This window comes from Nycticebus coucang, chromosome X (genome assembly GCF_027406575.1).
Source record: "Nycticebus coucang isolate mNycCou1 chromosome X, mNycCou1.pri, whole genome shotgun sequence".
NCBI lineage: Eukaryota > Metazoa > Chordata > Mammalia > Primates > Lorisidae > Nycticebus > Nycticebus coucang.
This window is the reverse complement of record NC_069804.1, coordinates 149,298,530-149,312,371: the sequence shown is the minus strand read 5'-3', so window position 1 is coordinate 149,312,371 and position 13,842 is coordinate 149,298,530. Positions and strand designations below refer to the sequence as shown.

At 41.9% G+C, this 13,842-nt stretch overlaps 1 protein-coding gene across 7 annotated transcripts in view; it reads right to left on the bottom strand.

Moving 5' to 3' along the window:
* The window catches only part of XIAP (X-linked inhibitor of apoptosis), a 55,327-nt gene that overhangs the window by 24,947 nt on the left and 16,538 nt on the right, over window positions 1–13,842 (bottom strand). For 4 of the 7 annotated variants that reach the window (XM_053581050.1, XM_053581048.1, XM_053581049.1 and 1 more), the window contains exons 2-3: window positions 5,885–6,793; window positions 3,973–4,072 (exon numbers count right to left, since the gene is read on the bottom strand). In XM_053581050.1, coding sequence (XP_053437025.1) covers window positions 3,973–4,072; window positions 5,885–6,455 — 671 coding nt within the window. In that variant the 5' untranslated portion in view covers window positions 6,456–6,793. Of the gene's footprint in view, window positions 1–3,972; window positions 4,073–5,884; window positions 6,794–9,085; window positions 9,206–9,747; window positions 9,765–13,842 lie in introns of those variants that run through there. The other 3 variants (XM_053581045.1, XM_053581044.1, XM_053581047.1) reach the window with 2 other exon arrangements.

Genomic DNA, 13,842 nt, shown 5'->3' with positions numbered 1-13,842 from the left:
ACAGGTACACAGGTACCACCCATATTCTTTTTTTTTTTTTTTTTTTGCAGTTTTTGGCCGGGCTGGGTTTGAACCTGCCACCTCTGGCATATGGGGCTGGCGCCCTACCCCTTTGATCCACAGGCACCACCCATATTCATTTATTTTTTGAGACAGTCTCACTCTGTTGCCATGGGTAGAGTATTGTGGCATCAATCAAGTTCACAGCAACCTCAATCTCCTGGACTCAGGTGATCTTGCCTTAGCCTCCCCAGTAGCTGAGACTACAGGCATCTGCTAGGATACCTGGCTAGTTTTTCTGTATTTAGTAGAGACAAGGTCTCACTATTGCTCAGGCTGGTTTTGAAATCCTGGGCTCAAGCAATCCATCCCCCTTGGCTTCCCAGAGTGCTAGGAAGAGCCACTATGCCCGGCCCAAGAATTTTCAACTTTTTTTTGAGACACAGTCTCACTATGTCACCCTTAGTAGAGTGCCATGGAGTCACAGCTTACAGCAACTTCAAACTCCTGGGCTTAAGTGATTCTCTTGCCTCAGCCTTCCAAGTAGCTGGGACCACAGGCGCCCACCACAGCGCCCAGCTATTTTTTTTTTTTTTTTTTGGTTGTAGTTGTTGTTGTTTAGCAGGCCCGGGCTGGGTTCAAGCCCACAACCACCTTCTGTGTATGTGGCTGGCGCCCTACTCACTGAGCTACGAGCTCCAAGCCAGAAATTTCAACTTTTAAACAAAAGTTATTAAATTAGCGTCTTAACATTTTTTTAGAAAAAGTTGTTTGTTTTTTTTTTGGCCAGGGCTAAGTTTGAATCCGACACCTCTGGTATACGGGGCTGGCGCCCTACTCCTTTGAGCCACAGGCACCACCCTAGAAAAAGTTTTATTTTATTTATTTATTTATTTTCTGAGACAGAGTTTCACTATGTAGCCCTCAGTAGAGTGCTGTGGCACCACAGCTCACAGCAACCTCAAACTCTTGGGCTCAAGTGAATCTCTTGCCTTAGCCTCCCAAGTAGCTGGGAGTACAGGTGCCTGCCACAACACCCAGCTATGTTTTGCTGCAGTTCTCATTGCTGGCTAGCTGGCCCAGGCCGGGTTTGAACCCTCCAACTTTAGTGTAAGTAGCTGGTGCCATAACCACTGTGCTATGGGCGCTGAGCTTAGAAAAAGTTTTAAATAGTTATTCTTAATAGGTTTTATTTAGAGGATTAACCAATTGTACATTTAAAAGGAATTCTTTAGGTTTTTTCAATTTTCCCTTTAAAACTGTTTAAGATTTCTTCTCAAATGATCACTTTGAAGTTTTAAGTTGTACTATTTTATAGGCCAGGAATTCACATCACTTATATACCTGTGCACTTTATTTTAAAGAAGCAAGATGGCAAAAAACATTTAGGGTTATGTCATCATCCTAAAATGCCGCTGATGTAAGAAGCATGATTATTTTCTTACGTACCATCTAAAACTGCTGTCGATTAAATTATGACCTTTCCCAAGATGTCCTGAATTTAGAAATCTTAAAAATGTGAACAATTGGGTGGCGCCTGTGGCTCAAGGAGTGGGGCGCTGGTCCCATATGCCGGAGGTGGTGGGTTCAAACTCAGCCCCGGCCAAAAAAAAAATAAAAAATAAAAATGTGAACAATTGGGCGGCGCCTGTGGCTCAGTGAGTAGGGCCGCCAGCCCCATATGCCGAGGGTGGCGGGTTCAAACCCAGCCCGGGCCAAACTGCAACAAAAAAATAGCTGGGCATTGTGGCGGGCGCCTGTAGTCCCAGCTGCTCGGGAGGCTGAGGCAAGAGAATCGCGTAAGCCCAAGAGTTAGAGGTTGCTGTGAGCCGTGTGACGCCATGGCACTCTACCCGAGGGCGGTACAGTGAGACTCTGTCTCTAAAAAAAAAATGTGAACAATTGGCTCGGCACCTGTGGCTCAATCAGCTAAGGTGCCAGCCACATGTACTAGAACTGGCAGGTTTGAATCCAGCCTTGCTCCGCCAAACAATGATGGCTGCAACCAAAAAATAGCCAGGCACTGTGGCAGAGGACTATAGTCCCAGCTACTTGGGAGGCAGAGGCAGGAGAATCGCTTGAGCCCAGGAGTTGGAGGTTGCTGTGAGCTGTGATACCACAGCACTCTACCCAAGGCAACAGCTTGAGGCTCTGTCTCAAAAAATTTAAAAAAAAAATGCAATGAATCCCCAATAATAAAAAAAAAAAATTAAACAATTCTAGATGAACTAATAAAAAAAAAGAAAAAAAATGGGAACAATTGTGTGTCTTAGTCAATGAGGTGCATTAGTATTTTATAGGAGGTATAGCTTCTTTTTTTTTTTTTTTAAGAGACAGAGTCTCACTTTGTTGCCCTTGGTAGAGTGCCGTGGAGTCACAGCTCACTGCAACCTCCAACTCCTGGGCTTAGGCGATTCTCTTGCCTCAGCCTCCCGAGTTAGCTGGCACCACGGGCACCTGCCACAACACCGGCTATTTTTTTTTGTTGTTGCAATTTGGTGGGGCCTGGGTTCGAACCCGCCACCCTCAGTATATGGGGCCAGCACCCTACTCACTGAGCCACAGGCGCCGCCCGGAGGCATAGCTTCTTAAGGAATCTCCTTGGTAACATGGCTTCTCCTATGCGTAGCATGAAAGCATCTACTTCCAAAACTAAAAAATCGAGGCTGGGCATGGTGGCTCACGCCTGTAATCCTAGCATCCTGTGAGGCCAAGGAGGGTGGTTTGCTTGAGCTCACAGGTTCAAAACTAGCCTGAGCAAGATCTAAAAATAGGGGCGGCGCCGGTGGCTCAGTCGGTAAGGCGCCGGCCCCACATACCGAGGGTGGCGGGTTCAAACCCGGCCCCAGCTGAACTGCAACCAAAAATAGCTGGGCATGGTGGCGGGCTCCTGTCGTCCCAGCTACTCGGGAGGCTGAGGCAAGAGAATCGCTTAAGCCCAGGAGTTGGAAGTTGCTGTGAGCTGTGTCATGCCATGGCACTCTACCCGAAGGGCATAAAGTGACACTCTGTCTCTACAAAAAAAAAAAAAAAAAGATCTAAAAATAGCCAAGCATTCTGGCGGATGCCTATAGTCCCAGCTACTTGGGAGGCTGAGGCAAGAGAATTGCTTGAGCCCAAGAGTTTGACGCTGCTGTGAGCTATGATGCTACAGAACTCTACTGAGGGTGACAAAGTGAGACTCTGTCTCAAAAAAAAAATCATGTAGGGCGGCGCCTGTGGCTCAAGGAGTAGGGCGCCAGTCCCATATGCCGGAGGTGGTGGGTTCAAACCCAGCCCCGGCCAAAAAAAAAAAAAAAAAAAGAAAAAGGATTCAGTAATCAACCTAAACTATGGGCGGCGCCTGTGGCTCAAGGAGTAGGGCACCGGTCCCATATGCCAGAGGTGGCGGGTTCAAACCCAGCCCCGGCCAAAAAACCCAAAAAATAAAAAAAAATAAAAAAAAAATCATGTATACATTTCTCATTTGTGTTTAGACATGGAATAATCTGTATGTCATAGATATGATACATTCACAGTGAATGTTTTGGTCACCAGAGAAGGCTGAGGTAGTTTTTTTTTTCCCCTGTAAAGTAGGTGACCTCATTTTTATAAACCTGGTGTGAATTTCAAGCCACAGTGAAGGTAAAAATAGTTGAGGTGAAAAGCAATTCAAGGGTGGTGCCTGTGGCTCAGTGGGTAGGGTGCTGGCCCCATATACTGAGGGTGGCGGGTCCAAATCCGACCTCGGCCAAACTGCAACAAAAAATAGCCAAGCATTGTGGCAGGAGCCTGTACTCCCAGCTACTTGGGAGGCTGAGGCAAGAGAATCGCCTAAGCCCAGGAGTTGGAGGTTGCTGTGAGCTGTGACGCCACAGCACTCTAATGAGGGTGACAAAGTCAGACTCTGTCTCTTAAAAAAAGGTAATTCAAGTCTTTTCACTGCATGATATTTAACTTGCCTGTTAGTGAATGAACAATTAAATATCTTACCCTGGATACCACTTAGCATGTTGTTCCCAAGGGTCTTCACTGGGCTTCCAATCAGTTAGTCCTCCTCCACAGTGAAAGCACTTTACTTTATCACCTTCTCCTAAGGAAACATGTAAGTAAAAGATATATTTATTTGTGCAGTTAGAAGCTTATACAAACATATCCATTTTAACACCTAACAATTAAGCACATCTAAATTACACAAAACCTCATAACTTAAAGGACATTCAAATTCACATTTAAGTAATAGACATGATCTATACCATTTGAGGAGGAAATACATATTAAATTCACTGATCCAATCTGAGATATTTCATAGAAAACAGATAATAATAAAATTGCCCAATTTTATGTTAAAAAACTAAATTTTCTTTCTTTCTTTCTTTCTTTTTTTTTTGTAGAGACAGAGTCTCACTTTAGTGCCCTGGGTAGAGTGTCGTGGCGTCATACGGCTCACAGCAACCTCTAACTCTTGGGCTTACGCGATTCTCTTGCCTCAGCCTCTAGAGTAGCTGGGACACAGGCGCCTGCCACAACGCCCGGCTTTAATTTTCTTTTTAATGTATTTCACTTGGGCCATCAATATTGCACTTACTATTTAAAACTGTGAAACTTTAAAACAAGTTATGTCCCTAGTGTTAGTAACAATAAAGTTCTAGCATAATAAAATTGTAAGTTTCTCAAGATTATAGCTGAATGACACTAAGCAAACCTTCAAGATTACTACTTGAAATAACCAATTTTCTTACAGGCACTATTCAATCTTAAAATAAATGGGTCAGATATATAATGGTATGATTAAAAAAAATACCCCTGGAAGCCATCACACTAATGGCCCTTTCTGACATGTCTATGGCAGTCCATTCGAAAGGCACTCATTTAAAGCAATAGGCATAATACAGGCAGTTTCCAAACATATAGTCTATGTACTAAAGGTAGATGTCAATTTTAATACAGTATGATCCAAACTAAACTCTTCTGATGCTTTACTCTGTCTCAAAAAAAAAAAAAAAAAAAAAAAAAAAAAAAAGAGTCTCAAGCTGTCGCCCTGGGTACAGTGCCGTGCCATCATAGCTTACAGCAACCTCCAACCAATTCGGGCTCAAGAGATCCTCTTACTTCAGTATTTTTCTATTTTTTTTTTTGTGGAGACAGAGTCTCACTTTATGGCCCTCGGTAGAGGGCCGTGGCCTCACACAGCTCACAGCAACCTCCATCTCCTGGGCTTAAGCGATTCTCTTGCCTCAGCCTCCCAAGTAGCTGGGACTACAGGCGCCTGCCACAACGCCCGGCTAATTTTTTTTGGTTTTGCAGTTTGGCCGGGGCCGGGTTTGAACCCGCCACCCTCGGTATATGGGGCTGGCGCCTTACCAACTGAGCCACAGGCGCCGCCCAGATGTTTACTCTTTTTATTGGATTGTCATAAGGCTTAGAGAAAATGCATGTTATATATGTATATATAGAGCACACAGAGTAGGTGCTCAATGATAGGTAGTATTAATATTACATCAATTTTTCTACAAGGGATAGCTACCATCTACCAGGCATGTCATCTCTCTCTTAATAACAATTACATAAAGGGTGGCGCCTGTGGCTCAAAGGGGTAGGGCGCTGGCCCAATATGCCAGAGGCGGCGGGTTCAAACCCAGCCCCGGCCAAAAACCGCAAACGAAACAAAACAAAAAAAAAACAATTACATAAAAACAAACATGGCTTGTTATATGGCAGTTTTTTTTACAATTAAATTCAGTAGCTATATTATATATTCAAGAGTTCACAGAATAGTAGTAATATAATCATACCAGTTTATACCTAAATATTTACCAGTTCAAGGGGCTAAAGGCATCAATTTACTTTTTAGGAGCCCTGGAATAGTTGGAAAGTTATTTATTGGTTTTATTATAAAGTTTACCTAAAGCATAAAATCCAGCTCTTGCAAGCTGCTCCTTGTTAATTGAGTATATCCATGTCCCAAAAGTAATGATCCGTGCTTCATAATCTGCCATGGATAGGTTTCTTGGAAGATTTGTTGAATTTGGGCAATTCCTATCAGAACTCACAACATCAGATTCACTTCTAGTATTAATGTTCCGGCCCAAAACAAAGAAGCAATTAGGAAAGTGTCGCCTGTGTTCTGACCAGGCGCGATCGCAAGGTTCCCAATTTTTCAGTTTTCCACCACAACAAAAGCACTGCACTTGATCATCAATACCTGTGTAGTAGAGTCCAGCACTAGCTAACTCTCTTGGGGTTAAGTGGGCATAGTCTGGCCAATTCTGGAATGACTTTAATCTAGCTTCTTCACTACACATGGCAGGATTCCTTGGGTAAATGGTGTCTGATATATCTACAACCTGTCCAGTTCTCAGAAGATAGTCTGCATGAGTCTCAGATGGCCTATCTAAAGCAAAATGATTTCTGTTTCCCAGATAGTTTTCAACTTTGTACTGACCATTCTGGACACCAGGATTTGTAGGTTGCATGGCACTATTTTCAAAATAAAAACCGTTGATAAATCTGCAATTTGGAGATACTTTCCTGTGTCTTCCAACTGCTGAGTCTCCATATTGCCATCTATCTACTGCTGCATGACAGCTAAAGCACCGCACGGTATCTCCTTCACCAGTATAAAGAAAACCTGCTCGTGCCAGTGTTGATGCATGAAACAGGACTACTACTTGGAAAATTAGCAAAAGTTTTTAATCTATTAAACTCTTCTACAAATTCTTCATCCTTATTGACGTCTGCAGGTATACAAGTTTTAGATCCTTCAAACTGTTAAAAGTCATCTTCTCTTGAAAATAGGACTTGTCCACTTTTTCTAAAAAGAGAACACTACATTAGGAAATCCAAAATATAAAACAGAAGCAACATACTTTTGTTATTAACAGCTAACAGATTACGCACTATAGACATAAAATAATTACACAATTTTTAGAAACATTCTAATTCTAAATACTAGAGTTCAACATTACCGTATGATTGAATAAAGTAAAATACAGAATTTCTTTCTTTCTTTGAGGAAAGTAATTCTTAAACAGGTATAACAAAACTATTAATTTTTAAGGGCTTATTTTACATAAACATGGTAACTATATGATGCAGAATACATTATAATTATTAAACATGTCAAATTATTAATTAGTAAAGACATGACAGAAGCATAAGATATGTAGATTATTAAAGTCTATGCATAATTGTCATAATAGATCATTGTATATTCAAGTCATCAAAGTTCAGAGCTTATAAATTAAAAAAAGCACGTTCTGAATGTTAATGAATTGATTTTTTTTTTTTTTTTTGTAGAGACAGAGTCTTACTGTACTGCCCTCAGTAGAGTGCTGTGGTGTCACATGGCTCACAGCAACCTCTAACTCTTGGGCTTACGCGATTCTCTTGCCTCAGCCTCCCGAGCAGCTGGGACTACAGGCGCCCGCCACAACGCCCGGCTATTTATTTTTGTTGTTGTTGTTGCTGCAGTTTGGCCCGGGCTGGGTTTGAACCCGCCACCCTCGGCATATGGGGCCGGCACCCTACTCACTGAGCCACAGGCGCCGCCCTAATGAATTGATTTTTCATATTTTATTGTTTTGCTCAGAAAATAAGTTATATTCACAACATTGGTTCTAATGTGTTCTTTTAGAATGTCAATATTGGCTCGGTGCCTGTAGTTCAGCAACTAGGGCACCAGCCATATACACCAGAACTGGTGGGTTCAAACCCAGCGCAGGTCTGCCAAACAACAATGACAACTGCAGCCAAAAATATAGCTGGGTGTGTGGTGAGCACCTATAGTCCCAGCTACTCAGGAGACTGAGGCAAGAGAATCGCTTAAGCCCAAGAGTTCGAGGTTGCTGTGAGCTGTGACACTACAGCACTCTACTGAGGGTGACATAGTAAGACTCTGTGTCAAAAAAAAAAATTAAGGGGCGGCGCCTGTGGCTCAGTCGGTAGGGCGCCGGCCCCATATACCGAGGGTGGCGGGTTCAAACCTGGCCCCGGCCAAACTGCAACCAAAAAATAGCCGGGCGTTGTGGCGGGCGCCTGTAGTCCCAGCTACTCGGGAGGCTGAGGCAAGAGAATCGCTTAAGCCCAGGAGTTGGAGGTTGCTGTGAGCTGTGTGAGGCCACGGCACTCTACCGAGGGCCATAAAGTGAGACTCCGTCTCTACAAAAAAAAAAAAAAAAAAAAAAAAAAAAAAAAAATTAATATTTGTTATTTTCACGTACAAAGAAGAGTCTATTTTTTGGTCAGAATTGAATCATTCTAGATATACATATAATACTGCCCTCTAGGGCGGCGCCTGTGGCTCAGTGGTTAGGGAGCCGACCCCCTATACGGAGGGTGGCGGGTTCATACCCAGCCGTGGCCAAACTGCAACAACAAAAAAATAGCCAGGTGTTGTGGCGGGCGCCTGTAGTCCCAGCTACCTGGGAGGCTGAGGCAAGAGAATTGCCTAAGCTCAGGAGTTGGAGGTTGCTGTGAGACGGTGATAAAGTGAGACTCTGTCTCTTAAAAAAATAATAACTTAAATACTGCCCTCTAGAGGGTGGCTCAGGAAATGCTATGTATTTGCAGACCTTAATTGCCAAGTTAAGGTTTATTATCAATTCCACTGGGTCAAGGAACAATGTGTTCAAATACAGAAGTACTGTTGCAGCCTCATTAGAGATGCCAAATTACACCTGTGTAATGCCCAGATAAGATACTAAAAGGAACCAGTTGGTAATGAGGAGGGTAGCAAAATAATTTATCCTCCAAACCCGTACCCTCTTTAAAGTGAAAAATGATTTACTAATAATTACACTGGGACAACAGGCATGAATCAGGGTTGCCTCAGGCAAAGCAGAGCATGTGGTCACACTATCTGTGAGGCAAACTTAGTTCTTCAGTATGTCCCACATTGCCTAATGCTGTGCTCAGTATAAATTTTTCAAATACAAACTGAAACAATGTTTACAATGACTGTCTCGACCTCATGTGCATTAGTTGATTTCTTGGGAAGAATTAGCCCTCTCTTTTGGCTTTACATTAGCACAACATGTCTTAAAACAGCATCTCTTCTGGAGTACTATTCAACACAAGGCAAGCTGGCAATGTACTCAGTCCTTACCTGCTTTTGTTAATTCACAGTGGTATTAACATATATATACTAGAAGAACTGAGTTACATCTGCATCCAATGATTATTGGAACATAGTCTCCACGACTTTTGATTATCATTTCCCAGATATCTGAAAAGATTCTGACATTAGCTTCAAGGCTCTTTGTTAAATCAGCATAAAGTGAATGACAAAAATCAAGATTCAAAGAAAACAAGGCTGGTTGATAGCCTAATGAGATAAAATTTAATAGGGTAAATGTAAAGTTTTACATTCTGATTTTTAAGTATCACAATTAAAGGAAGATAGAGACTTGGTTTGGAAATAAGTTACATGTGAAGGCAAACCTTCAGATTAAAGCCCTAGGATTTTAGTTTATTAAAATTCTTTATGAGGCAAAACAACACGCCTGCTAAAAACCTTCAGCAACTTCATGCTGCATTAGTATCCAGATCAAATTCAGCTACATATTGAATACTATGTCCAATTCCAAACACATTTTAGAAGGGACATTAACAAAGTTTTGTTTATCCTTAGAAAGCAATCAGGATGATGAAAATGATATCATATGAGGAACAATTGAAAGAGCTGAGGACGTGTATCCCAAAGGGGAAAAAATTTGTGAGAGGAAAAGTAGAGAGTCAAGGCTAGAATAACTACCTTAATATAACTACCTTAATATATCTAAAAGGTGGGCGGCGCCTGTGGCTCAGTCAGTAGGGCGCCGGCCCCATATACCAAGGGTGGCGGGTTCAAACCCGGCCACGGCTGAACTGCAAACCAAAAAATAGCCGGGCGTTGTGGCGGGTGCCTGTAGTCCCAGCTGCTCGGGAGGCTGAGGCAAGAGAATCGCTTCAGCCCGGGAGTTGGAGGTTGCTGTGAGCTGTGTGATGCCACGGCACTCTACTGAGGGCCATAAAGTGAGACTCTGTCTCTACAAAAAAAAAAAAAAAAAAAAAAAAAAAAAAAAAAAAATATATATATATATATATATATATATATATATATATATATATATATATAAAAGGCTATCATGTAGAAAAGGGATCCAGGGTTATCATGTAGAAAAGTTTGAGGACAGACTTAAGGTAACTAAATATAATCATAACTAGTAGATTTAAATTCAACACAAGGATGAATTTTACAACAACCAATAAATAGCATTACAAAATAGATTGGTTGCCTTGTGGATGATGAGTTATTGTTTCTCCCATACTGGAGGGGACTTTAACATGGAATAGGAGACTGGATTAAACATTTCCAAGTCTATAAAATTATCCTGAAGAATTAATGATCAATATAATCCAAAACGCATGAGAATTACCTTCTCTGAGGTGATGAGTTTTACTTCTCAGGTCAATCAAAATAGAAGTGTAAAATCAAAGACATATTCTCATTTTACAGTGGTGATTATTTTGTGTGGCTCAGGTAGTTATCCCACTTCAGACAATATTAGATAAAATCTCATCATTCAAAATGACCAGAAAAACCTCTATTTGAAGCTTTCAAGTGGAGATCTCTTCTTCCCAGAGGTTATTTGCATGCTAATAGTTCAGATTTCACTGTTTTGAAAAGCAGGTATCTATTCAAGTGAAGTCTTCAACTCAACACTACATATACATCATCAGAGTGTCAGTTTTTGAAAAAGGGTGGTAAAACAGTGTTATCAGAGAGGTTAGGAGTGAAAGAGAGTGGCTGAGCATGGTGGCTCACACCTGTTTTATAGTACTCTGGGAGGCCAAGATGGGTAGATTTCTTGAGCTCAGGAGTTCAAGACCAGCCTGAGCAACGGTGAGACTCCATCTCTACTAAATATAGAAAAATTAGCCAGGCACTGTGGCAGGCACCTGTAGTCCCACCTACTTAGGAGGCTGAGGCAAGAGAATCACTTGAGCCCAAGAGTATAAGGTTATGAGGTTGCTGTGAGCTATGACACTATGGTACTCTACCCAGGGTGACGAAGTGAGAATGTCCCACAAAAAAAAAAAAAAAAAAAAAAAAAAAACCAAAGGACCAAAAGGGAGAACGATAACTAAGACACAAATTTGGGGTTTGGGGTTGGGGGAAGGCACCAAACAAAAAGGGGTGGATGGGAAAGGATAAAAAAAAATCAGGATCTAAGTGAAAGGAAGGTGAGGAAAATGACATTGTAGAAAATAAGTATATTTGGAGCACAAGAATTATGAATATAGAAGAAAATAGGATAGGAATATTGGAGAAAGTGACAAAAGGTTTTGGATGTGAAAAGGTGTGAGTGTCATAAAGTATACTGAGATAATTTAAGGCTTCTCCATGAAAGCAAATTCAGGCTTTGTATTGGGTAAGCAGAAAGGCAGGAAGGCACAGAAAGAGAATAGATGTAAAGAAAGCTTGGGCATAAGGGAAAAAGGAACATGAGACATGAGGAATCTTGGGGTGGGGAATAGCACTGGGAAGCTAACAATGGCACAAAAAGGACCAGCAAGGAATGGTACATGTTTGTATGAGAGGTTTAGAAGATTTTAGGATCATGATATGTTGTGAGGGTTTAAATGTACAAGTGCATACATCTGTTTAGCCAGTCAACTGTGTAAAGAGAGTCAGTGGGGTAGCAGCTGCTGGGGTATTGTAAGGAAGAGGTTTGGTGCTGAATGTCATCAGTTTTCTCTAGAAAGGGCAAAACTTGAAAACTTGGGGAGTTTTATGGGTTACTGCAATATGTTCATAAGACACCTAATGTTGACATTTTAGTAGGCATTCAGGGAGACTTATAACCCTATAAACAATGATGATTATCATAAAGCTATTTCAACAGCCAACCCACTGCTTAGGATGTTTTTTTCTTGGGACTGAGTCTTACTATGTCGCCCTCAGTAGAGTACCATAGCGTCACAGCTCACAGCAACCTCAAACTCTGGGTTTAAGTGATTCTCTTGCCTCAGCCTCCCAAGTAGCTGGGACTACAAGCATCTGCCAAAACACCCCGCTATTTTTTTTTTTTTTGGTTGTTGTTGTAGTTGTCATTGTTGCTTAGCAGGCCCAGGCCAGATCTGAACTCGCCAGCCCTTGTGTATATGGCCACCGCCGTAACCACTGAGCAAAGGGCGCTGAGCCTGAAGAGATGCTCTTGCCTCAGTTTCCCAAATAGCTGGGACTATAGGTGCCAGCCACAATTCCTGGCTAGATTTTCTATATATATATATTTTTTTTTTAGTAGAGTCAGGCTCTAATTGTTTCTCAGGCTGGTTAACTCCCGAGCTCAGGTAAGCCACCCACCTCAGCCTCCCAAAGTGCTAGGATTATAGGAGTGAGCCACCACACTCGGCTGTAGCCAAAAGATGAAGACAGTGATGATGGTGACATTATTATAGAAGATGATGGTGTGTCACAGAAGATTGCTAAAGCCGTTTCTACTACTGAAAGCCTTGAATTGTTAACACAAATAGAACTTAGTTTTGAGTCTTTTTTGTTTTTTGAGAGAAAGTCTCACTGTGTCGCCCTCGGTAGAGTGCTATGGCATCATAGCTCACAGCAACCTCAAACTCTTGGGCTCAAGTGATACGCTTGCTGCAGCCTCCTGAGCAGCTGGGACTACAGGTGCCTGCCACAACGCCCAGCTATTTTTAGAGACTGGGTCTTGTTCTTGCTTAGGCTGGTCTTGAACCCATGAGCTCAGGCAATCCACCTGCCTCGGCTGGGATTGCAGGCATGAGCCACCACGACTGGCCTAGTTTTGAGTCTTTACAGAATGATTTTATTTCTTCTAATTAAGTGAGCTTAGCTAGTGAACAAACATAGAATTTGAAACACATGCTCCAGATCAAAAATTCTTGGAAAATGTTAACAATCATAACATTATGAAACCAGCATTTGAATGTTTTCTGAGTGAGGAAGTGATAGGACTTATAAATTTGGTTACTTAAGAGCTTTTAAACCTGAGCCAATGACCTAGAATAGGCATGAGAACAATATTCCAAGTTCAAAATGTTATTAAAATAAATAGAAACAGAAAGTACATTAGTGGTTGCCTAGGGCTGGGGGAGAGAGGAGTGGGAGCGACTGCAATGGTTAATAGGTTTCTTTCTATAGCAATGAAAATGTGCTAAAATTAGATTGTGGATGGGCAGTGCCTGTGGCTCAGTTGGTAAGGTGCCAGCCCCATATACCGAGGGTGGCGGGTTCAAACCTGGCCCCGGCTGAACTGCAACCAAAAAATAGCTGGGCGTTGTGGCAGGCGCTGGGCGTTGTGGCAGGTGCCTATAGTCCCAGCTACTTGGGAGGCTGAGGCAAGAGAATCGATTAAGCCCAGGAGTTGGTGGTTGCTGTGAGCTGTGTGACACCTTGGCACTCTACCAAGGGCCATAAAGTGAGACTCTGTCTCTACAAAAAAAAAAATTAGATTGTGGCAATGGTTGCACAATTCTGAATACACTAAGAACCACTGAAGTGTACACATTTAAATGAATTTTATGATACGTGCATTGTGTATCTCAACAATGCTGTTAAAATGTGATTAGAAGTTCAATAAATGTTACTATAAACTTTGGTGGATCGGATGTGACTTTAAAATAAGGGAACTTTTTGCTCAGGAAATTATGTGCTTTTGACGTGAAAAACGGGATGTTACAGTATATTTCAGAACTACATGACAAGACTAAGTCATTTCTGTTTGAAGCTGTGCAGAACCCAGTTAATTTTTCCTTTGAAATTTAAATGTGAAAAAGTTTCATTCTCTCTCTTTGGTACTCTGAGGGCCTCAGTTCTTTTTTTTTTTTTTTAGAGAGAGTTTC